Genomic DNA, 25544 nt, shown 5'->3' with positions numbered 1-25544 from the left:
CAAGAACCATAGCTCTGCTGCTGTCGGAGGGGCAGGCACTGCCTCCTGCTCCCTGCTCTCCACCAGGACGTCCTCTTGAGCCTCCTGCTTTCCCTGCTGGAGGACAGCATCCCTCTGTCCTCCTCCTGATGTGGGGCAAGCTGACCTCTCAACCTCTCCTCCCTTGAACTGTTGCTATCCACCTGTCTTTATACCGCAGCTGAGGGAGGAGGGAAAGCATAACCTGTCCTTCTTTCTACTCTTGACCAAATGTGTCCCTGAAGATCAAAACCTGAGATGCTCCCCCTTAGTTGATGGGAAGCCTGTGCACCTTTGTACATCTCTGCTGCTTCCCACTGCTGCCCCTTTTCTACTTGGAGTCTTGAGACTCAAGTCAGATGTGCCGATTCTTCAGTCTGTTCATCTTGAGGCTCCAGGTGGGAGAGGAGCCTCAGTCAGTGTTAAAGAAGAAAATCCCCACCTGATTTGCACAAGTGTGCCCTCTCCATTGCAGGACGTGAGTGACCGAATAGAGAAAGAATCTTTAGATGGCCCAATAGTCAAGGAGCTTGAAAGAGGAGGAAGAGCAGTGGTGAACATGGACTGGAGAGAGCACATCACGGTCCCTCTACAAACAGGTAAAATATTTTATTGTACTGCTTTCAAGAGAATGATCTGGAGCCATTTAGTTCTCTGTGTAATGCTGTTGTTCTCTAGTTTAAAGAAGCAATTGTTTGTGCAGAAACAGACCCAAGCTCTTGATCGTTTTAGGTGTTTGGTTCCCAAGATAAAACAATTGCAGTCATCTAGGGTTTGTTTTGGTTTTTAAAATTCAATTGTGCTTAATATTTTTCTGCAGATCTTCGAAAGTTCCGATCCTATAAAGGGGGCTCAGTAAGAGATCTGTTGCGGGCAATGAGGAACAAGGTATGTGTGTCCCAAGAAGCCAACTAAATGATGCTTTTGAAGGGATGTTTTGAGAGTGGAGAAGAGCAGCTTGATCCTGTCTTCCTCTTGGTTGGCCTCCTTTGCATGTGTTCACCTAACTACCCTTCCTTTCCACTTATGCAGGTAGCTCCTGGAGCAAAGGTCGCTATTTATGTCCCGATACTCTAAACCAGTGGTTTCCAAGCTTGGCCCTCCAGATGTTCTTAGACTACAGCTCCCAGAAGCCTTCACCACCACCTCTGCTGGCCAGGATTTCTGGGAGCTGAAGTCCAAGAACATCTGGAGGGCCAAGGTTGGGGACCACTTCTCTAAACAGTTTGTGCTCCAATTTGGCGTCTCTGCCAGCACTTTAACTTAGATGCACCTCTTGAATTGGACTGAAGTAGGAAGAACAAAAAGAGAAGACTGATTTCTTTTCCTTGTAGCCATTATGTCTTCTTCAGCAGGACAAGTTGGAACTTAGGGGTGCGATTTACTTTGTGGGGAAATGGCTGTCCTGCCATATAGCTTTGAAATGCAAAGCAAAAGCAAAGTGTGCTGCTTATATACCGCCCCATAGCACTTCAAGCACTCTCTGGGAGGTTTACAAGTTAATTATGCAGGCTACACATTGCCTCCCCCCCAGCAAGCTGGGTACTCATTTTACCGACCTCGGAAGGATAGAAGGCTGAGTCAACCTTGGGCCGGCTACCTAGGATCGAACCCCAGGTCGTGAGCACAGCTTTGGCTGCAGTACAGTGGTGCCTCATTTAGCGACGTTAATCCACGCAGGAAAAAACATCGCTAAACAATTTAATCACTAAGCAATTTTTAAAAGCCCATAGGAACACATTAAAACGTGTTTAATGCATTCCTATGGGCTAAAAACTTACCTTTAAGCAAAAATCCTCCAATAGCGGTGGCCATTTTGCGTGTCTCTAAAGCGAGGCAAAACAGCGGTCACCATTTTGTTTTTCCAGCGGCCATTTTGGAACCGCCAATCAGCTGTTAAAAATGGATGCTTTGCCATGATCACATCCCCGCGATCATTGCAAAGCGATTTTTACCCATAGGGGCCATCGCTAAGCGATCGCTCTGGCGATGGTAAAAAGTCCATCGCTAAGCGATTTTGCCGTAAAACGGAGCGATCGCTAAGCGAGACACCACTGTACAGCGGTTTAACCACTGTGCCACGAGGCTCTCTATGAAATGCACGTAAGTTGCAGAATGAGTTGGAGAATCCACCTCAGTCCCAAACAATTCTGGTAGAACAGCAAGGAGGGAAGGATGGCATCGCACCTTCTTCTCTGTTTTTCCTCTCAACAGTTTCTTCCACATTGGGAGAGCAGTTTTTTTGTATGCATAAAACTTCCTCCAGGTGAAAGGTTTCAGTTATCAACCAAGAAGGCTCCGGCACTGGATCCTGCTTTTCTTGGCCTACGCATCCCATGCCTCCCAGTTTGCCCTCTTCTCACCTTTTCAAAGTATTAGAATTCAGACACCAGAATGTGCTTAAGGAAGGTCTAGGATTGGATCCTTTCCAAGAGCTGATTTCGCCTCTGGAAATGATCCATAGCCTATTCAAGGACTGACAGTATAGTAGCCTAAAGCTCTTTATATTGTATTAAGGGAGATTCCATTAAAATGCTACATAAAATATGGGAATTTCTTCCAAACTTGCAATTAATTTCTTTTCCCCTTCTTCTTTCTAGAAACACCATTATAGAGAACTGCCCCCTGAGGTGCAGGAGACACTGGGATCTGTCCCAGATGATTTTGTACGTTACTTTACACAGCGTTTCCCTCACCTGCTTCTGCACACCTACCACGCCATGCGAATCTGCTGCCAGGAGAGACTCTTTCAGCCTTACTACATGCAGGACTCTGAGGAGCAGGTTTTGCCTGGCGACGCTGTGTGAGACCTTGAGAGGCCATGTTCTTTGCACATTCAGGGACTGTGAAACAGGCCTGTCCTTAGCAGGGTGACTGGAGGAATTGCCAAAGAGCAAGAAGCCTCTTTGGGAAATCTAGACTTATCCAATGTGCCTTGTACTCCTCCCTGCTCTGACTCAGGAAGAGGACCCCCGGTTGGAATCCAAGGAAGAAGGCGCGGTCACTTGCACATAGCTTTATATGGCAGAAGAGAGGAGCAAGCAAAAGGCACCCCTTAACAAAGAAAAGCAAAGTGGAGTAGCCTGTAGCTTGGCTACAAGTATCGTTATGATAGCAAATGCCTCTACTGCGTACTCTTTTTATGCTGGCTTTCAGGCAACCTTCCTGCACAGAATCAGTTCGTTATTTAAAAATTGACTGAAAGAAACCCTAACATTGCCAAGCACCTTCTGGGGCTCAGGAAGGGCCCTTCTAACCGTAAACATTTCCGTCCCACTCTTGCCCCACTGCCATGTTGTGCACTTCAAGCAGTCACAGGAATGGCTGCTTTTCTGAAAGGGATAAGGCAGGTTATACATGCCAGGCCCAGCCACAGAAATGGAGCAATTACATGGAAAGGTATAGACCTTCGAATATTAGTCTCCAAATATTTTTGTAAAGGCTTACAGCTGTCCTTGAAATTGTTAACTGGAAATACCAATGCAAAGTCTACGGCCTGACAGAGGTGTAATACTGCACTTCTTTATATATATATTTTAAAACAACACATGGATCCAGATATTTATGGAGCAAAGTTTGACTCTGGTTACAGTACTGGAAATCTCTTGGGGTTTGGGCGGGGCGGGGGGGGAATTGTTCAGATGTCCTTTCTGGTTTCTTCACAAGGATGTGTCACGTGGAATCTTGAAGGATGATTCCTACACTCGTGGGAGGACAGGCCGCTGGGAGGTTGTGAACCTTCCTTTTGGCCTGTGGGAGAATGAGATCTGTCCAGACCGGCCCTGCCTGGATGACAGGGGAGAGCTCCTTGCGGCTTTGCCAGGAAATAAAAAAGAAGCACTAACTCAGCAGCACCTGCGATCCACAGGATGCAAAGCTGCTGCTCCCCGCCCCCCCCCGACGTGATCCCAGAGAGGGTGATAAAGTGTGCCAGCTCTGGCACTAGTATATTTGTTTTTCCCTCTCATTTACACCAGTGGGGAGGGAGAAATGTAGAAGAGTAACAAGGAGGTTTCTAAAAAGTGGAGAGGGGGCGGCAAAATACATATCACTTTTGCCATGGCTAGTATGCCCTCAAGCAGAGCTTAGAAAAGGACCGTTCCTCCACCACAGAAAGTCCCCCCCCCTCTCTCTTTGGGCTCCACAGAACTGCTGTGCAGGTGGTTCCGCCAGAGGTAGGACTTGGCAGGAAAGAAAAAAAGATTTGCTCATATTAGAAATATAGCAAAAGCTGAGTCTGTCCATCTGGTTGTTTGTTATGCAGGGAAAAATATAGTTTCTTACCTACATGAGATCTCATGAGAAGCTGAATAGAGAGATGTCTGCTTCCCATTTGGAAGGATGCAGTTTTCCTTTAAGGTGTCCCAGAAACTATGATGCCCAAATGCCTGTGCAGAAAGCATCGGTTCTCCTCTACGAGGTTCTAAAAGTCTGACAGCATATTTGTAGTATTCTTTTACAAAATATTTATTTCACATATTTATATTTATTTAATTTTTACGAGAGAGCGGTACCACATTGACATGATGAGAGTGTAAAACATGCCAAATCTTTTCTACTGATTTTAAAAATAAAATCCTCTTTGGTGCAGTCATTTTTTTAAAAGTGGACAACCAAAGGGGTACTGCATCTTTTCAACCAATACGTGTGTTTTCAATCAGGACAAAATGTTCTAATACAAAGGAAGCTTTCAATATGTATGACTGTACTCTTGTGTGTCTTAAATTAGTAAATTATTAATGGTTAATTGTATGATTGGGCATTGATCTGGGTTTTTGTTTTGTTTTTTTGCTTTGTCTTCTAATCATTTTGAGCCTTACATTACAGGGAAATGGATTTTCCAGTTTTATAATGTAATAGCAGATATTGAGATAGGATCTCCAGAGAGGATATTACAGGATGTAAAAGCTTGAAAATGACAGTAGTCTTAACCTTAATTGAAATAATATTTCTTATTTTTGTAGCTTTCTTGTACAATACAGTACTTTTATATTTCTTCAAAATAAAAAATTTCACACAAATAAAAATAAAAATGGACATGGAAACAGCAGTCCAGTGGTCTTTCCTTTTAAAATGGCATGCCCAGTCCCTCTCTGTATGGGCAAAGGACATTTCTCTCTATATGTCCTTCAGCATCAGCTTCAGAAATAGGAAGAAGAGAGGATTGTTGTCTATTCCTTACTGAAAAGCTTTCAATATCACTGTATTTCCCGCAAAACATAATGAAGATGAACACAGCGTAGAAGCAATGACAGAGCCATAACCAGTTGCTCAGTATTACTGTGACACTTCCCACAATATTAGTTCTACCCTCCCAGCCAATTTAAGCAGGTCTTAGCACTGTAAAATCTAGACCCACTCTCCCACAAATCACAACCTTACCATAATATATTTCATCTCTGCCCTGGAAAGCAGGTATGAGTGAGGTAAGCTGGCTGTAGACAAGGAGCAAATTTCTCACTAAAGAGAACCTAAACAAATACTGTAGCCATGGCTAGAGATGGGCACGAACCGATTCGTCCTTTGTTGTTGTTTAGTCGTTAAGTCGTGTCCGACTTTTCATGCCTAGTTCACCCCAGTCCATAAAGGCGGCAACACAGGTCCTGCTGCTCCCCTCCTCCAATTTAAACAGGCACTCGTCCAGTCCACCTTGCTTGTTTTTTTTCTACCTCCTCAACTGATCTTCCAATCCTGGCAGCAGCTCAGGCATCTCTCCCCTGCCCTTTTGGTTGTGATCTTGACAAGAACTCAAGACAACAGAGCGGGAAAGAGTTGTCTGTGCTCTTGCTCATGACTGGGAGATTAGCTGAGGAGGTGGAAAAAAGCAAGCAAGCTGGGCCTGGTGAGTGGCTGTTTGAGCCGGAGGAGGCGGGGGAAGGGAACAGCAGCACCTGTGAGGCCACCTTTACCACCCAAGATGAACAGGTTCGTTGTGCCCATCTCTAGTCCTGGCATCTCAACCATTAACATAGTTCTTGTGCCATAACTTGAGTCAGGTGGTCCTGGAATTTTCTGCCAAATCCTTGATTTGAACAAATATGCCAACCTGGTCTGCAATACTAGATGGATAATCCTAGGGGAATTCAACTTTCTCAGATTTGCCCACCTTGGTTTGCTCTTCAACAGCAGGCAAGGCCTCAAGGTCAGGTGGGTGAGGAGACAGAGTTGTGATTGTTGTTACATGCTGCCAAGTTGCCTCCAAAATATATTGGCCTCCACAGCCCTGCTCAGTTTCTGCAAACGGAAGGCTGTGGTTCCCTTACAGAGTGAATCCGTCTCATCTTTTGTCTTCCTCTTCCCCTGCTGTCTATGATGATGTTTGTGATAGTCAGGTGATACAGGTCCTCTGAATATTACCTTGACCCTGGCTTGTCCAGTGATAATGAGTTTTAAATTATACAACCCGAGAATGTAGTCAGGATCCTTGGAGTGGTGAAGGCCACCATGTGTATACTAGACCCTTCTTGGCTCATAAAAAATTCAGATAAAGAGCTTCTAAAAGCAGGGATTGGCCAAGGAGATGAGAAGAAGTGGCAAATGCCTCCTTGCAGGAGGACAGGGCACCAGCATGCCTGAAGGAGGCAGAAGAGAGACCACTCTTTTAAAAAACTCCTTCCTCGAATCCCACTGTACTGGATAATTACTAGCCTGTCTCGAGTGTTTCATTTCTGGAAAAGATACTGGAGTAATGTAATGCCTTCCCAGCTCTAAGGATAAAACAGATTATCTAGATGCATGTCAATCTGGTTTTAGGCATGGTAATAGGACAGAGATGGCTTTGGTCATCTTGGTAGACGACCTATTCTAGGAACTGGATAGAGGTCTGTGGACCTGTTGATTCTGCTGGACCTCTTGGTGGCTTTCAAAATCATTGACCACGATATCCTTCTGGAATGAATGAGAGAGATACTATCGTGCCAGTCACATGTTAATTACCTGCTACTTATGCCAACAATTTACACGATTTCATCAACTCCAGGGTGAGATCTGAGTACGCTTCTGACCACCATACTTCCATACTGAAGAAAATACAATATTTGTGCTCTTCTTTGATTTCTAGCCATCAACAGGCAGGAATCCCAGATTATTAGCAGTGAAAACTGGCTAAACGTTACCCTCCTGAAATATCTCTGAAAGTTCTGCATATAAAATCTGGTTGGTTTAGGGCTGGGATTTTTTCAGAACGTACTGTACATCAGTTTGCGACATGACAATAAAACCAGAAAAGAGAAGAGCAGTTGCATATTTAGTCCCACACGACTTCTTGCCAGATCATGGATGATAAGGGTTGAAAAACAGGAAACAGGCCTTTGTCTGCACAGGCAATGGTGGTAGATCATACTTGGCTACATTTATTCCCCCTTAGGATGTGCCCTAGCACCAATGTTCAAATTCAGAATTTGGATTCAGAATTACAGCCCTTCAGATTCAGAAATCGGAATTTTAAAAATTAGGAATTTCTAGACATCCCGAACTCTTTATTTTAAAACAATTTCCCTCTGGCCTCTGACACCTTCCTAGAGTGATTGTGCTAAACAGAGTACACACCAATAGGCAGAAAAGTTCTGTGTACTGGGAAATGGGCCTTCTGACTGAACCCTGAACAGAGAGAATGCCAGAAGCATTCGGGAAGCAGAGGAGGAGGTCACCTCGGGGATTGGTCCTATACCCTGGGCCGCATGGGCAGGCAGACTGGAGCCGCAGATAGTCTGTGGCTGGGTGGGAACTGTGCCAACACCATGGGGCATAGCAGCATTGACCAAGTGAGCCCCCTTTTCATCTTCCCAGCCTGCAGGGCTTGCTCCATGGTTGCCCCACAGTCTGTGACAAACAGACCTTCCCTTTCTGCAGCCAGACTCCACTGCTGAAGCAGAGGTCCCCCAGAGCCTCTGGAATGTTGTGCCTTATAAGGCAGTGATCCCCAACCTTTTCCAAACCATGGACCAGTTCAGGGGGCAGGGTCTGTGCACGGGGAGGCACCCCAGCACATGGCATGTGGGTGGGGGGCCCTCATGCGCATGGGCGGGGGGACACTTGTGCACATGCATGGATGGGTGGAGCATGGGAGAGGGTGGGGTGGGCACCCATGCATGCATGCGCAGATGGCCAGGCACCCGTGTGTGCAGGTGGGCGGGCCATAGATGTGGGTGGGTGTGCATGGGAGGCATGTGTGCTGGGGGGAGAGATCTGTCTCCACAGTCCAGTCCTGCCAAGGCCACAACCCAATACTGGACTATGGACTGGGGATTGGGGATCCCTGCTGTAAGGATGTTTTATAGCCTGGCTGCTCCAGATGTCACTCCTTAAATGGACCATCTATATACCTTGATCAACTGGTCAACCAGTCGCCTGACACAGACCCAGTATAAATCTGACACTCCCCAGCTGCCAGGGGTCTTTTCAGGATGGCAACTGCTAATGAAGTATCAGTTCTGCTGCAAAATTATAGAAACCAGTGTTGTTCTCCACCAGAGAGAACGACTGGCTCTAATTTCTAGGCAACGAGTAATCCTGGCATCTGTCTGTTTGCACAAGGCGTTTTCCTGCGCCCCTCCAGGCTCCTCCAGCAGCTATGCCCTTGTGCTGAATCATCAGGTGGCTGAGCAGGCTAGTAGTGGAGAGGCAGCCCAAGTCCTGTCCACATTTGAGCACTTTCTTGCAAGTTTCATTTCTCAAGAAATCACTCCAGGGTGCCAGAGAAACAGCTTTCTCTTTCACTTCTTCCTCTGCCAAGCAGAAAACTAGCCCAAGCTAAATTTGACTATATATGGTCAAATTTAGATGCATCGGTGACCAACCTGGCTGCCACCTTCCGAAACACCTTCACGGGCAGTTCCATGTAGAGAGAGCATTGCAGGAGTAGTGTATCCCCGAGATTACCAATGCATGAACCAGACTTATCAGGGACTTCCTGTCAACAAAGGGGGGGATCCAAATATATCATTATGTCATTATTTGGTGAATTTTATTTTCGAATCCAAATGCACCTCCTTAATTTTTTCATCTTCTCTTGCCATTTCCTTTGCATAGGTTTGTCCTGGCTTGCCCAATTTTTTGCTGCTCTGTATAGTTTAGTGGGTTAGGTATGTGGCTGCAAAGTCAGAGAGGTTGGGAGTTTGATTCCGCAAGGTACCTCCTGAAAGCAGAAAAGCCAGCCTAAGTGGCCTTGGGGGCAAGCTGCATAGTCCCAGGATGCCCCCAGAAGAAGGAAAGGATAAACCACTTCTGAGTATTCTCTACTGGGAAAACCATGAAAGAAGTTGCCCTAAGTCAGAATTGCTCAGATGCACCATCATCATCATTAAGTTCACCGTGTTCAATTAAATTCAAATGCATATGATTGCAGCCTCAATCCTAATACTGTATAAGCCATCTGTTAGCCCACAATACAGGAACCGGCCAAGGTGAAATTGATGGAGTTTGTAAGCTGCCACCAGCTCACTTGCTTGAATTGCTTTCTTCATCTATGTCCCAAAAATGCCAGTGGTGGAAGACATATTTTGCATGCAGAAGGAGGCAAGATTCAGTTCCCAGTATCTCTAGGTAGGGAGGCCAGAGAGTTGTTGCTAATTGGTCAAGAACCTGCTGAGCTAGAGGGGCCAAAGATCTGATGCTTATAAGGCAACCTCCTGTGTTACCAGGTTAGCTCCATGCTGAAGGCTACAGTCATGGTACCCCCTTGAAATGGCCAATGGTTCCTCAGCTGGTGGGATGACAGCTATGGTATGAAGAATTCCATCAGCTATTTAAAAAAAAAACATTCAATACCATAGAATTATTTTTTAAATGTCCAAAATTTACCATTTTTAAAATCTCTTACTTCAGATATGTCACCACTACTGGAGAGAAATGTGTCTCAGAGATTCCTAAATCAGAGATGGACATTTGTGGCCCTCCAGACACTTTTTATACATTTATATACCACAACTCTCCAAATTTCCACTACTGCCTATGCAAACAAGGGCCGATGGTAGCTGTAATTCATAAACATCTCAAAGTTCACAAGTGACAAGCCCTGGCCTAAATCCTCCACTGGAGAGTCAAAACAGTGCTCCAGCCTGATGGTATGTGTCATTAAGCTTTACAATAATAGACTTGAGGGTATTCCCCTAAAACTGTTGATCACAATTGTTTGCAATTCTTAATCTGTTTCAATATGTATAACAAAAACCAAATCATTACTAAAACCAATGTATTGTGATAACCATCTCACTCCATCTCTTATTCTATATATCATAGACAAGAAATTGTAAGAACTCATTGTGGTTTTTGGAGTGCCTTGCACACTACATTTTTAAAAAATTAAAACAGAAGTGTTGTAGAGTCTGTGATATGAATTAGGTTTATATTGATAGGTTTTCCATGAACACTAATTTATACTACTTGGCCAGATTTCTCATTATAGCCCTTAATTGCTTGTGCTATGTCTTACTTCAATAATACTTTATCTGGTGAAAAGTGCCTAGTATACAGTGTATACAAGTTTGTGGCCTAAATATCATACATCATGTGTCTGAGGAACTGGACTGTAATCCATGAAATTTTATGGATTACAGGGGCCACAATACTTTTGTACTAATTAAAAACCTGTGATAGGAAAGGCACACCCAAAGGGTGATACCACATGTATCACAATTTCCCCTTCTCTGATGATATATGTGCACAATCCACCTTTCCACGTGCAGCAGTGCCATTACATCTGCCCATGTTAAGGTCAAAAACGTATATTATACATAGCCACATCATTAACTAAGGAAAGTGTATTAGTATTAGAACTGGAGCTTTTCTGACCTCCAACAGCATGCAAATTAGCTATTCTGCTTTCAACAACCAGTCTGTGATGCAGGTGTTCAAACCGCGGCTACATGTGGGTTTTCCAAGAAAATATTATACTGAAATTTTATTTTTGGGGAAAGCAGTGCATCTAGTTTCTAAGAATATAGCCACCGAATGCATCTGGGTGAAGCTTTTGCATGGTAGCTGCTTGCAGTTGCCAACACTGGATATTCATTCAGCTGCACCCATGGAGAAAGAGTGAACAAAGTAATTTCAGCAATTGAACTGAAGGTCCCTGCGATTGTTTCAGCTTTTGCCCAAACCAGGAAGTGGGAAGGAAAAAAAAAACCAAGCAAGTTCACCATCATCTTGCAGAATGAAACCAGAGACAAGTGTTGAGTACTCAGTAACACAGTGAGAAGCTTGAATATTTATAAATATTTTCCCACTCATGTGTAATGTGTGAAGCAATAACTCAAGTCCTTCTCCCACATTTGAAAAATTACTTTTTGGGTTATAGCTTCCAGAGAATCCTGGGAAGGGAACTGTAAGACTGTAATTTTAAAAAAGTAACTTTCCCATCTCCAGAGAAATGCATTTGATTCTGAAAAGCAGGGGAATTCTCCCAGGAAGCTGAAGCTGCTTTTATATAGGTTTCTGCTTACCTGCTGCAGCTATCCACATGAATGTCCCCTATGTCACATATCTGTATGAAACTTACAAACTACTTGTTTGAATTCTGATTAAAGGTATCCTTCTTGTCAGTTTAATCTAATTTTGCTACTTTGATCATCTAATCTCTCACGGACTCCACAAAACACAGGAAGCTTCTGAGACCCAATCAGAAGTGGGTCCAACCAGAATTGAACCAGCCCAGTCCAATCCTATGACTGACAGCAGCTTTTCTCCAGGGTGCGGGGGGGGGGGGAGAACTTTCCCAGCCCCAGCCTGGAGACGCCAGGGAGTAAGCAGAGACGTTGGCATGTGATGTCGGTGCTCCTGCCACCCAGCGATTGCATCGCCTTTCCCTCCGAAGATAATGCTAGCCACCCATTGAATAAGCATGTCCGTATGACCAGGAGGGCAAAACCCTGATGGAAAGGGCTCCGAGCATTACTGCAGATGCCTATGAGGAGAAAAAATCCCCTGAAGGAAAAGGGGGAACAGAGGAGAGAGAATAACTGCATCGCAAAAAACAACTCTGACCCAAGTAGAGAAGAACAACCTACCCTCAATCCGGGGAAGGATGCTAAGCCTGGACCCTTCCTCTTCCCCCAGGGATCCTAAGCGGCTGGGTGTGTCTTTTTGCAGGCACTTTCCTTTGATTTCCCCCCCCCCGCCGCCGCCGCCCTCCACGGCGACTCCTTGACGGGGGGGGGGAGGGGAGCTGGGCTGGATGATCCAGAGGGTCCCTTTCTGCTCTGCAGTTCTAAGGTGGTGGTGCTGGTGGTTGTTACAAAGATGCCGTGTGGGACCGAAAACCGGCGTGCTTTTCCTCCAGGGCACCCACCCCCACCCCCACCCCACCCCGCCTCTTCCTCGCTGGAGGGATTCCGTCTTCATCTCTTCCTTTGCTGGAAAGCACCGAGGCAGGAAGAGAGGGCGAGAAACCTCCGCGAAAAGTACTAAGAAATAACCCACCCGGGTGCCCCTCCCCCCCAACACTCTGAAGATGGAACAGCTACTACTTTCGTTTCCTAGAGAGAGAGAGAGAGAGAGAGAGAGAGGATCCCGCCCTAAAGGCTCGCCTTATCTGGGAGCCTCGAGCGCGAAAGGCTGCAGGCACCCCTACCTCCCGGATGACTTTGCCAGGGAGCGCCAGGTCCACCTGGGCAGGCGATCCCCCCCTATTACCCACAGCGGCTTTGGGGACATCCCTGTTCAAAGATCGTTTGCGATCGAGCCCATTCCTTCCAAATCAGCATCTCGCGCGTTTACTATTTGGGGAGCTATCCAGGGACCGTCCTCCCACGACCCCAGGTAAGGCACTTCTTTGCGTCCAGCCCTGGCCCAGGTCCTTGTGCAGCAACAGGAAGAAACTGCCTTAGGGCATTGGATTTGAGAGCGGGCGCCCTGTTGCCTTTACTTACTCCTATGGACTCCGTTTGCCAAAGATGCTGTGTCTCAGTTATTACAACAGGAAGAGGAGAGTTCCAGCCATTAGGGCCCTAGGGGGTAGCAGGGAGACGACACCCGCCCCCATCAGGATGAGCCATAGTGTACCAAGATTCACAGGTTTCATCCTGATTTTAAAAAGAAGGTGAGATTTCAATCAGGCAAAACAGGCAGCTGCTATTTTTTTTTTTTTTTGCATTTGTTTTGTAAGCAATTGCCTAGGATGTTTCCTGCATCATCTCCCAGGTCAGGGGTGGGCAATTAATTTCTATAGGGGGCCACATGAAAAATCTGAACTGTGTTCGGGGGCTGAACCAACTTTACTTAAAAATGAAAGATAAGCAACTGATCAACTTTAGACAGAAAGCTATAAATTGTTTTGATGTTCAACATGTTCTGTGAGAGAAATCCAGTCTGTCTTGGGCTTGAACGAAGTGCTTGAACACCGGACTGGAGTGATGACCGACAGGCCGGACAGGAGCGGCTCGCGGGGCATATGTGGCCCTCGGGCTGCACTTTGCCCAGGTCTATCCTAGGGCCTAAATTAGAGTTATGCATGAGTGCATAAAATCCAGGCAGGGACCTACAGCGCAGATTATTATAATGACAAGTCTTCCTCAAATATTAGCCCTTAGTTTCTAGTTAGATTTACTTTGGGTGGCAATAGTCTCAATAAATTCAGACAGACCACTGTTGAGAAAGAATTTTAAAAAAGTTTCTATTTTACTGTCAAAATCTTTGTATATGTCCGAATAACAAACAAAACCTATTTACTTGTTACATAGTATGAGATCTGAACTTGTTAACTTCATTACTTTGACTGACTGTCTTGGTGTTTACATATATACTTCACTCATACTCTTATCTGCTGACTCCATAACTCCATATCATGCAGAACACTGGTAGGGCGCTAATTCTGACTCAGAATCCTTACTGAGTAAAAAAAAAAAAGATGAGGAAAACAATTTGAGGAAGAGGAAGCCACTGACTTGTTACTGTGGGACTGACATTCAACCCCAAAGTCCCTCCCATCCAAATATCTTAAAGGCATAATACATAAGTTGCTATATTTCAACTATCATTTACAAGATACAGGCAGAGAGTGAGATCTGAAGAGGAGAGGGGGAGGAAGGCAACCACAGGAAGGGGTTGGAGCCATGACAGGGGGCCGGGAGAGATGGAGAAACAGCGACAAAGAAGCCGAAGGAAGGAAGGGATACATACACCAAGAAAAGAGAGAGTGGAGCAAGAGAATTGAGAAAGCACTCATAAAAATGAAAGAGAGAGAGAGAGAGAGAGCTTCTCCAGAATGTCTTGAGGCTGTGGCAATCCAAAGGAACTCCTTCCCCCACCTCCATTTGTTTATTCCATTTTTTGGGTATTTAGAAAGTGCAAACCCATGTCTGTTTATTTCAAAGTGAGCCCCCAAAGGGGATATTCCTAACAGGTGATCTTAACCTCCAGTTCTGTGCCTCTGAATTCATCAGTAAATCTCACTGGATAAACAGGACTTACACTTAGACAAGGGGGGGTAACATTAGGACGGCAGCCTTACCACAGGAAGAAGTGTCCCTAAATTTGGCGGGACTTTCTTTTGAGTAGGTAGGCAGGCAAGATCACTTGGACAACATGCAAACACAATATTCAGGAGGAGCATCTGAATGCTTCTGTGTTCAGATGTAGCCTGTAGCCTCCTCTTTACGTTGACCACATAAAAGTATCAAACAGACATGCATTGGAATTGTCTGTAACCTGCTCAGAACACAGTCCTGTTGAATTTCCTATGGCATATTCTCAGGTGAGCTTGTGTAATGGCTTCAAAGTTTTACAGTAGTATATACAGTGGTACAGTACTTATGTTAGTTCAACTTGAAAAGTGGACATTCAGTGAGATATAGATTAAGTATGAATTGGCCATCATTATCATCATCTTGGAACTGCAGAGCTGGAAAAGACCCTATGGATCACTGAGTCCAGCCCCTGCCAAGGAGGCCCAGGGGGGAATCGAACTCCCATCCTCTGGCTCCTCAGCCAGAGACAATCAAACACTTTTTAAAACTTACATATATTAATATAAGAGAGAGAATGTGATGTAGTAGATACAAAGTTGGGTTAAGACTCAGAAGACCTCAATTCAAATCCTTGCTAAGCAGGGGGAGGCAATAGTAAACCACTCATTCAAGATTTTGCAAATATCGATTTAGGGTCACCATAAATCAAGTCGACGTGACCACATGTACAAATACTAAAATCACTGAAATATACCGTATTTTTTGCTCCATAAGATGCACTTCCCCCCCCAAACAAAGTGGGGGGGGAGTCTGTGCGTCTTATGGAGCGAAGGTGGCGATTTCGCCCCCACTGGCCCCATGGGGGGGAGCCCCGCAAGGGTCCTGGAAGGCTCACTCGGACCCTTGGGATGCTCCCCCCTACAGGGCCAGTGGGGGTGAAATTGCCACTTTCGCTCCATAAGACGCATAGACTTCCCCCCCCCACTTTTTTTTTGGGTGGGGGAGTGCATCTTATGGAGCAAAAAATACGGTATATTTCAGTGATTTTAGTATTTGTACATGTGGTCACATCGACCACCCTTTTCGTGGTTTTCTAGGTAAAGAGTACTCAGAAGGGTTTACCCTTCCCTTATTCTGGGGTGTCCTGGGTTTGTGCAGCTTGCCCAAGGCTACACAAGCTGGGTCTGCTCGTAGGAGGCACAGTGAGAATCAAACTTCCAACCTTTGGCTCCAGAGCCAGATACATAAGCCACTTCGCTACTACTCTAATGAAATGTCTGAATTATACTTCTTGGGAGGTTCCCACTCACTAAAAGGATACTGTTTCCCTGATCCTTTGGGCATGTCATATCTTGAAATCGATCTTATGCACCACTGTCACTTTAACTAAAATATTTTGCAACATGTAAAAGATACTTTCTAGATCTTTAACAATTAGGGACACATTTTGTTTTTCATTTGTTTCTTTTCTCAGGTTAACTATCAAAATTAAAACAAACTTTCTCTTCGTTTGACATGAAATGAGCAAAGCATACTTGGAAGCAGTAAGGTATGTGTGAGAGTTCCACTATCCATTTCTCACTTTTAAATGAACTTTGATGTCCATAATTGTACAGAATTCAAGGTAAATTTAATGTTGTTTCTATTTCTGTACAAATTTTAAAAAATAGTTTTCTACTATAATACTTTGTACACATTTTGGCACTATCTATTTATCTATGTTAGTGTAATACAAAATAGCACAAAATGTGAAAACTTTTTTGCCCTTCAAAAAGGGCAAAAAAGAAGAACCTGGGAATTACACGCCAGTCAGCATGACATCAATCCCAGGCAAAATTCTGGAACAGATCATAAAGCAATAATTGTGCAAGCACATAGAAAATAATGCAGTAATAACTAGAAGCCAACACAGATTTGTCAAGAACAAATCCTGTCAAACTAATTTGATCTCGCTTTTTGATCAGGCAACCTCCCTGATAGACAGAGGGAATGCTATAGACGTAGTATATCTTGACTTCAGCAAAGCTTTTGACGAAGTGCCCCATGATATCCTGATTAGCAAGCTAACTAGGTGAGGGCTGGACAGATCAAGTGTCAGGTGGATACACTATTGGCTACAGAATCATACTCAGAAAGTGATGATTATGGGTCCTTCTCTAACTGGGAGGAGGCAACAAGTGGAATACCCCAAGGCTCAGTCTTGGTCCCGGTGCTCTTCAACATTTTTATTAATGACTTGGAGAGGGAGTGCAGGGATTGCTTGTCAAATTTGCAGATGATACAAAATTGGGCAGAATAGCTAATACCCCAGAACAGAGGTTGTCAATCCCCGGTCCACGGCCTGGGGCCGGTCCGTGGCCTGAGCTGGACCGGGCCGGAAAGACAGACCTCCCATCCCCCGCATGCACTCCCCTCCCCACAGCTGCTTTGCGCACATTCCAGTGCCAGCATGAGTGCTCCCCCGCCCCTTCGCACATACGCAGGTGCGCCTGCACACCTGAACTTGACAGAATGGAGCACTGGGCCGAAAGCAACAGAATGAAATTCGGCAAGAATAAATGCAAAGTACTGCACCTCGGAAAAGGAAACCAAATGCACAGTTACAATATGGGGGATACCTGGCTCAGCAAAAAATGAGTGAAAAGGATCTTGGAATTGTCGTAGATCACAAGCTAAATATGAGCCAACAGTGTGATGTGGCTACAAAAAAGGCAAATGCTATTTTAGGCTGCATTAATAGAAGTATAGTTTCCAAATCCTGTGATGTGCTAGTCCCCCTCTATTCAGCACTGGTTCAGCCTCACCTTGAGTATTGTGTATTCTGGACACCACATTTCAAGAAGGATGCTAACAAAATGGAACAAGTTCAAAGGAGGGCAACAAGGATGAAACCAAGCCTTATGAGGAAAGGCTGACAGAATTGGGCTTATTTAGGCTTGAGAAAAGAAGACCGAGGAGTGATATGATAGAACTTTTTAAATGTTTGAAAGGCTGTCGTACGGAGGAGAGGCAGGACCTGTTCTCGATCATCCCAGAGTGAACGACATACAGCAATGGGCTCAAAGGAAGCCAGATTTTGGTTGAATATCAGGAAAAACTTCCTAACTGTTAGAGCAGTACAGCAGTGGAACCAGTTACCTCGGGAGTTAGTGAGTGCCCCAATACTGGAGGCATTCAAGAAAAACTTAGATAATCACCTGGCAGATACGCTTTGGTTGTATACCTGCACTGAGCAGGGGTTGGACTTGATGGCCTTGTAGACCCCTTCCAGCTTCACTTTTCTGATATCTCACGACTATGAAAAACAAAAGCAATGAACACATAATGCCTCTCACGTTTTTATTTTCCTTTTCAGCTCTACTTATTAGCAAAAGGAGAAACTGGACTTGAAAAACAAAATGGGTAAGTTCATCTTCTTTTGGCAACTTACACCTATTGCTTAGGAATGGGACTTTTTAAACTACAAATCCTATAATTCTCAATTATGAAAGTTCTACCTGACAGACAAATATATTACAGACACTAAAAGGTAGCTCACCTGGGAGAGAGGTCTGAACTTCCTATTCCTGCCCCAGTGATAGTTGGGAGATTTCTTTCTCAAGAGGAGGTTAAGTGGAGCAAACTTTAACTAAACCTCAAAGCCTATCAGATTAAGCCTTTCTTCCAAGTAAACCACATTTAGGCATCTGTTAAGTGTCTGCCGATTAAGCAGAACTCCCAGAATGGATAATCGTGGAACATTTAGTTCAAAATAGCAAAGCTTCACATTCCTATTATTGCTTCCTGTTTTACCTGCCTGCCTAGACTGTCACTCAGTGAGCTTCATGGTTGAGTAGAGATTTGAACCTGCATCTCCACAGTTCCAAGCAATTACTCTGACCTACTGATTCCAAAACTTGAGATAACAAATGTTCTTGGACTAAAATTCCCTGGTATTCCAAAACTTGAGATAACAAATGTTCTTGGACTAAAATTCCCTGAAGCCCTGGCTAGAACAATTGCTGGTTAGGGTTTCTGGGAGCTGTAATCCAAAAATTAAGAGTTTGGGAACCTCTGTCCTAAGTACTTCATTATGCCAGCCTTCTCCTTAACTGTAAGAAGGGGCTTGTGTTTCAGTAATTGCCATGCCCCATTGTGTGCAACGCAAGCCATGTACAACTGGATACGGGTACTCCTCTAGAAAAAGGAAATTCCTAGACAGCACAAAACTGGTGATGGCTGCTATTGCAAAGAGAAGGAGGTTCACCTCTCAACACAAGGAGAAATGGTTGTCGATGGAAGCCAAGGGACTCATTCTTGTTCAGCATAGCTCAAGATGGAGCATTAACATAATACAACACAGCTTGACTTGCCAATCTCAGAATTCTTGTGTTTGTGCACATATGTTTAACTTTAAAAGCAGAAAGTGAAGAAGGAGGCTCAAACTGAGATAGTTTCCTCTCTTAGCCACTCTGGAGAATGAAGATGAAATGAAAGGATGTAGACCAGCAGAGACTGCTCAGATTTGTCACATAGACAAAACCGTGCATTTAGACAAATGGTAGCCATGAAAATGCCCCTAATCTTATACTTTGTGACTAGGAACAACAACTCTTTAAGTTCTTTGGGGAAAGGAGATACCACTGGACACCAGCAGAATACTCCCGTCTCTATTTATTACCATTGTGTTGGTGCTACAGAACCACTTCTTCTCATATGAGAACTGGGTCTATAGTCTTTCACAAACAGATTCAAAGAATTTAATTGCATCTGTATCCTGTTGTTAACTGGAATGTCATGCACTGTAGTTAGTGGGTGGGACAGAGGAGCAGTTTATTGCATATTGAGCTAATGTGTCTCTGTGTGTGTGTGTGCACATGTTACAAGGTTCACTGGACAAGGTCCATACAGTGGCTCTTTGCTATGCTACCTGGTTTACGAGTCTGCTATTATAGCATTCGTTTCCTCTCCACTGCACTCTCTCTCATTACAAGGAAATCTACCATATAAAGAGGATATCCCTAAAGTTTCCTGCCGCATGAGGACATGGGATTAATTGTCCTTGTCAGAACAACTATTTTTATACTTGTCTATTGAAGTAATAAAACATATTCATTACAAAGGGTACAGATACATATAAAGAATGGCTTTTTGTTGTAAAATATACAAAAGCAGCAACTAGGAGAGCAACTAAGAGAAGAGTTGCTGTATACAGTACATGTATTTTAGAATTTGGTATCTGTTGTAAGAAACAGCCATGTAATGTAGCAGTTAGAAGGCTGTTTGCCATTTTAGACAGACAGCTGCTGAATCATTTCATAGAATCATAGAAAAGTGAAGTTGGAAGGGGCCTACAAGGCCATCAAGTCCAACCCCCTGCTCAGTTCAGGAATACAGTACAATCAAAGCATATCTGACAGGTGATTACGTTTTTCCTGAATGCCTCCAGTGTTGGAGCACTCACCCACTCCCGAGTTGAAGTTCACACTTCACACTTCTAAAGTAATTTATTTCTTAGAGATGTAGGGAATAACATGAAAAGCAGAAAATAGTCATTATCTTGCCATAAATAAAGCATCCAACTGTTTTTAAATAATTTAATCTCCAGCTCGTATGCCCTTGATACAAAGAAGAAACAAGAAGTGTTCATGTCTGTAAAACATGACTAGCCTAGCAGGAGATATTTTTCATTCCATATCTTATAATTACTGGTAATGAATGACCTATTAATTTTCTATAAGTTCAATTTAACTGAAACATGCATGGAAATTTTCTTATGTAAGAAAGACATTTCACGCCATAGTGAAACATATTGGTTTTATTTTCAGATTACAAAAAACTGCCTCTGGATGAATGGCTTGAGCATCATGTTAGCTGCTGGTTGGAGTCCACTGGAATTAAGAAGGAGTATGTAGAAAAACTCTATGAAGAGGAAGTAACTGGCCCAACGCTTAAAGTATTAGATGAACCGTTCCTCAAGAAAATGGGCATGAAGAAAGGCCAGATTCAACTACTTATGAAGAAGAGAGATCAACTTCTGGAGGAGAACACGGGGAAAGATTTTACCCCTGAGGACGTCAAGAAGGCAGATGAATCAGACAACAACAACAAAAATTCAAAGAAGAAAAAACAGAAAAAACAAAAACATAGATCGATGGTTTCATCAACTGAAGAACAAAAAGATGACCTAGAAGAAATCAAACATGAACAAACTGACATTAAGTCAGCTCCTTTAAGGCACAGAGCTTCAAAACTACAGTGCTCAGGTGAAAAAGATATGGCACACACAACTGCTGCAGCTAGCAACACAGAAACCGTAAGGGATACCTCTGCTCTGAATGAACCACTACGCCTCAGTCTGTTCAGGCCATTCAACAGGGACAGTGTTAATTTTAAATACGTTAGCAATACAGTACTCTCTCCGGAAACAGGTGTCAAAGATCTAATTACCCCTTGCCATGAATACAAATCCTTTGTTACAGCTGCTAGGCTGGACAGAACAAGACTGCAGGCAAAGTTTGCCCATGAATTGATCAAGTTTGCCTCTGCTTGCCTGAATGTCCGAACAAATGGCACCATTCACTTTGGTGTCGTGGACAGTGTTGAAGAAAAGGGCTGGGCGCATGGGCAGATTGTTGGAGTACCCATAAGAGACAGAGACATGTATGTGGATGCTTTAGATTACATAGAAAAATGTTTTGATTCAGATTCTCAGGAGGCTGCAAGACTGTGCATTCATCCTCCTGTTTTTATTGAAGTGATTCAGAGAGACAGTCGTGAGCAATTCTTTGTTGTAGAAGTTGACATAGAACCATTATCTAGCATTGTAAAAGGGAAGTTATTTCAAGTACGTATACCCAGTTTTAATGAACAAAATAACAAGGTAAACTTTGAAAAGACAAATGGCTTTGAAAGAGTAGGTACAAGGTCTCAGCCAATAAAATATGAAAATCCAGTGCGTTTCACTGAGGAGCTGCAGGAGAGAGACTCTTGGAGAGAAAAGGCTGAAACGTCTGCTCATGGCAATCAAATAGAAAGTCCTCAAAATTTAGGTCGAAAGTTATCCATTCTGTTGACAGATGGCAAAAACTGCCTAGATAGCTCTATGTGGTATATTCTTGTTACAAACAAATGTGGGGAGGAAGACCTCAAGTCTATTAACTTTTTGATGCACATGAATATTTTCTGTGTATTTGATTTTGATGAAGATTCAAATGTGTCAGGTTTGTATTCCAAGTACAAAGAACATCATGCAACCAGTTCTCATTTCTTGAAAAATTACTCCAATGATAGCAAGATGAGCACCACTGAATTTCAAAAACATCTCTGTCTGTTTGTGAAGAAAAGCTGGATATTTTGCAATGGACGCAGCGACTTTCTTGGAAATGAAGAAACTTGCGATGAAAATACTTGGATTAGAACCAGAAGGAAGTATCTGAAAAAAGCAGTATCTTTTATCTGTGATGACGTTCTCCCAAAGGGATCTTTTCTGGTGATTTTCCTTCTCTTGTCACCTGTGGAGAAACCAATGGTAGAGACCTTCCATGAATTTTACAGTGAAATGAATGGCATGGATTTCATAATATGTCTTGCCGAGTCTAAAGAAAACTATGATAAGTGGGCTAATCTAGCTCAGGCATCCTGCAGCAGCATTGAAACCCTAAAACAGAAAAGTATTGTAGGTATGAAGCTAAGCCATGTGGATGCTACTGTTCAAAATATGTTGCCTTCTACAACAAATTATAGACATTTGCCAGTTTCTACAAAGGGGATATGTTCACTTCCCCCTCTGGAAGAAGAGAAAATGTATTCTCTTGAAATATTATGTGCTGATCAGTGTGATGATATCAAACTGGATCTTCTCAGTGCAAAAGAAATAGAGGAAATAGATGAGCATTTTTATCGGGGTAAAAAGGTCAGCTGGAAGAATTTCTGGCTTGCTGATAAAAGAAAATGTGAGGAAATTATTGAGCGGGAAGCTTGTAAAGAGGCTTCTAGAATGCTGAATGATATTTTGTGGGGGAATCAGTTCAGGTATCCAGTGACTAAACTGAAAGTATTCCATCATCCTGGAAGCGGAGGAAGTACTGTCGCAAGACAAGTGTTGTGGAAACAAAGGAAGGATTTGCGATGTGCCGTCATCAGAACAATGTACCCAGTTGCCACTGTCTGCCAGCATGCAGTTGACTTCCGACATTATGATGAAAGAGATCTCAGGAGTTCTCTCCCTGTCCTTCTTTTGGTGGAAGATTATGATGAAGAATATCTAGATGAGTTATATTATTCTTTAACTGATGCCATGGGACCTAATATCCGCCATCCTTCCAGACCTTCGTTCATCCTCCTGTGCTGTAAACGGTCCAATGTCCCTAATAAGCTTTGCAAAGCTTCTCATCAGGATACAGTTGCTGTTACTCATAAATTGACAGACCAAGAAAAAAATCTGTTTGAAAGAAAGCTAGAAAAATTTCAAAAGCAGAAGGATTTTAAATTGGAATACATCATTACATTTGTACTTATGAGCAAAGAATTTGAACCAACATATGTGAGAGAATTTGTAGAACATTTGCTCAAAGATATAGACTTTTCTTCTCGTGTAACAACACTGATGAGGTACGTTGCCTTACTCAATTTCTATGTGCATAATTCATACATCTCCTTATCCCACTGTGAAGCTTTCCTGGGACTCATGCCTTATGAAGAAATGACAGCGAGACAACATGATTTCATAAGTAACTTAAGTGAACAGGCACAGCTTATTTTCATTGAGCTGAGAGAAACTACCACTTATATTACATCCATTCAAATAATACACCACCTTGTTGCAAAGGAAATACTGAATCAGCTCTCAGAAAGTCGGCCTCAGAGTAAAATTGCCATGGAACTTCTCCAAGAAAAAGCATTTCTTCAGCATAGGTTTGGGCGGGAGGAATTCCTAAAGTTCATCAGAGATCTGTTTATAAAGCGTGACAAAAAGAGTAGAGGAGATAACACCGATAGCCTGTTTTCTCCATTCATCGAGCATGTTTGTAACACCGAAGACCCTGAAAAAGCTATAGGGGTTTTAAAGCATGCTTATGAATGTCTGGGAGAAGATGCCTTTTTTGCCCAACAACTTGCTAGGTTACATTACAATTATGAAAAGTTTGATGATGCAAAACAGTGGGCAGAAAAAGCCAGATCTCTTTTGCCAACAGATTCGTTTATCCTGGACACAGAAGGGCAGGTATATAGGAAGTGGTTTAGCTTTAGAGTGGACAAAATGTCAAATGAAGCCACTCCTGAAGACATCATTCAAACTATCGAAACAGCCCTTAAAGCAATGAAATGTTTCCGAGCTGCACAACAGGCGGCAAAGTCTGAGAAAGATAGCATGAATAACTCAGGTTATTTTGGAGAAGTAGAAGTGGGATGTCGTTTATTGAAGCTACTATCTACACTTGATGTATTCCCTAAAACTGCAAACAGAGAACATCCTAAACTTGTCCGATATTTACTTACCGATTACATTCCAGAAGATATAAAAAAGCCTTGGGGAAAACTTCATAGTCGCTTAAAAGGCTTACGACAGAACATTTACAATGCTCTGGATTGGATCTCAGAAGATCTGAGTTATTTCCAAACAGATAAAAACCAAACAGATGAGGATGATGAGAAAGAAGAACAAGTTCACAATCCTCGAGGATGGCTCAAAAGACAATGCACAGTATATGCAATGTTCTTTAGTTCAGAAACACTGCTTGAAGAAAATGGTGCGGGATCTAAAACCCAACTGATCCGGCAAATGCATATTTATAAATATGGTGGTGGAAATGTCACCACTATTCTGTCATTTCTGTCAGATAAGAATGATAAGAAAGCAATTCAAAGTCTTGAAAAAATAATAACCTTATACTCAGAAGCCCCACAGAAAGACAGCCTAGAGGACACAGACCGTATACATTATATATTATGTCATTTTACCCTAGCATGTCTGGCACCTGGCTCTTCCAGGCTCCTTGACCTTCGGACGCTCCGAGAACTCAGCAAGCCATTTTATAAAAAGAGAAAAACCACATTTCCCGCCAGTGCTCATTTTTTGCTTACTCTGCTTTACTGGCCTGATGCTGCCATGGACAAAGATTCTAACTCAGAAAAAGATGATATCTTAAAATCAGCCCTTGATACATTAAAACGCTTACATGACATCAAAATTAAAGATGTTGCTCCAAGGAGGAAAAGAATTTACACCATCTTTTTCTTGGGAAAAGGCTATGGCTTAGGAAAGATTGTGCCCAAGGTGAAGATTGACAAATTAATGAAGGGTTCTCTGGATGAGCGGCGAAAAATGTGGCAAAATGGCGGAGTGTGGAAAGTAGGGGAAGTACATACAGTGCTTGAGAGGGTGAATGGGTGGACAGAAGATGGCAAAGTTTTCGCAATGGGTCACGCAGGACGAATTCCAATTCTGCCTTTGCATTTTGATTCAATGCCACCTGGAAATGAAAATGTAAAATTCTATGTAGGTTTTTCTTTTAATGGTCTTGTTGCCCATGACATTCAGGTAAAAATGTAGAAAATTAATACCCAGTATCCTGTAAGGCTTCAGAAACTTGGCTGCCTATAGAAATACAAGTTTGGATGCAGACCTGGTCCTGGAACTACTAAAATATGCACTTTTTCAATTAGTCAGATTTAACTTATCCCATTCATTTCACAGAGTTAACTAAGTCTGGCAAAGTGTCAGTCCAATCTAAAGCACATTTTTCTCTTCAGTCACAGATTCCATCTCTTCTGAGTAGTTCTCTTCTGAGTGGTGCAGAACTACCGGTATTTTAATATGTTAGAGATAATACTCTGGGATTTACAAAAATATTTAGGTATTGTGAGAGCCAAAAATTCTGAATCCATTTAATCTCAGTGTCTGTGAAGATTTAGGATTCCTTGCTGTTGAAATCAATGTGCTTAGCTCCATTAACTCTGTGTAGAATTGCAGTGCTTAATGTTTTTATTTTCATGATATTTTATATTTTTCAATTTTTCATTATATTTTACATATTAGATGAAGCTTAGCCTACCTGTCTATTACATTTTTACTGAGAGATGCTGTAGTGTTGGCTCCATCTGTTTGTTACATTCTTTAAATTTTTACTTATATACTTGAAA

General features: G+C 43.1%; 2 protein-coding genes across 3 annotated transcripts in view; both read left to right on the top strand.

Moving 5' to 3' along the window:
- Window positions 1-5063, top strand: part of ERN1 (endoplasmic reticulum to nucleus signaling 1) — a 70690-nt gene extending 65627 nt beyond the window's left edge. Inside the window, exons 20-22 of the mRNA XM_072990989.2 lie at window positions 494-617; window positions 839-906; window positions 2619-5063. Of these exons, the coding sequence (XP_072847090.2) occupies window positions 494-617; window positions 839-906; window positions 2619-2825 (399 nt within the window). The 3' untranslated portion in view covers window positions 2826-5063. The remainder of the gene's footprint in view (window positions 1-493; window positions 618-838; window positions 907-2618) is intronic.
- A 7451-nt stretch (window positions 5064-12514) lies between these two features.
- On the top strand, window positions 12515-25544 carry LOC110073417 (sterile alpha motif domain-containing protein 9-like). 2 transcript variants are annotated; one of them, XM_020782603.3, is made up of 4 exons: window positions 12515-12774; window positions 15895-15969; window positions 17776-17822; window positions 20228-25544. In XM_020782603.3, exons 3-4 carry the CDS (start codon window positions 17819-17821, stop codon window positions 24952-24954), a joined length of 4731 nt encoding a protein of 1576 aa, XP_020638262.3. In that variant the 5' UTR covers window positions 12515-12774; window positions 15895-15969; window positions 17776-17818; the 3' UTR covers window positions 24955-25544. The 2 variants fall into 2 exon arrangements, with proteins under 2 accessions (XP_020638262.3, XP_072847089.2); XM_072990988.2 differs by lacking the exon at window positions 15895-15969 and having other exon boundaries at window positions 12559-12774.

This window comes from Pogona vitticeps, chromosome 2 (assembly GCF_051106095.1).
Source record: "Pogona vitticeps strain Pit_001003342236 chromosome 2, PviZW2.1, whole genome shotgun sequence".
In the NCBI taxonomy this organism is placed as follows: domain Eukaryota; kingdom Metazoa; phylum Chordata; class Lepidosauria; order Squamata; family Agamidae; genus Pogona; species Pogona vitticeps.
Note: the sequence above shows the minus strand (reverse complement) of the source record. Positions and strands in the feature narration are given on the sequence as shown.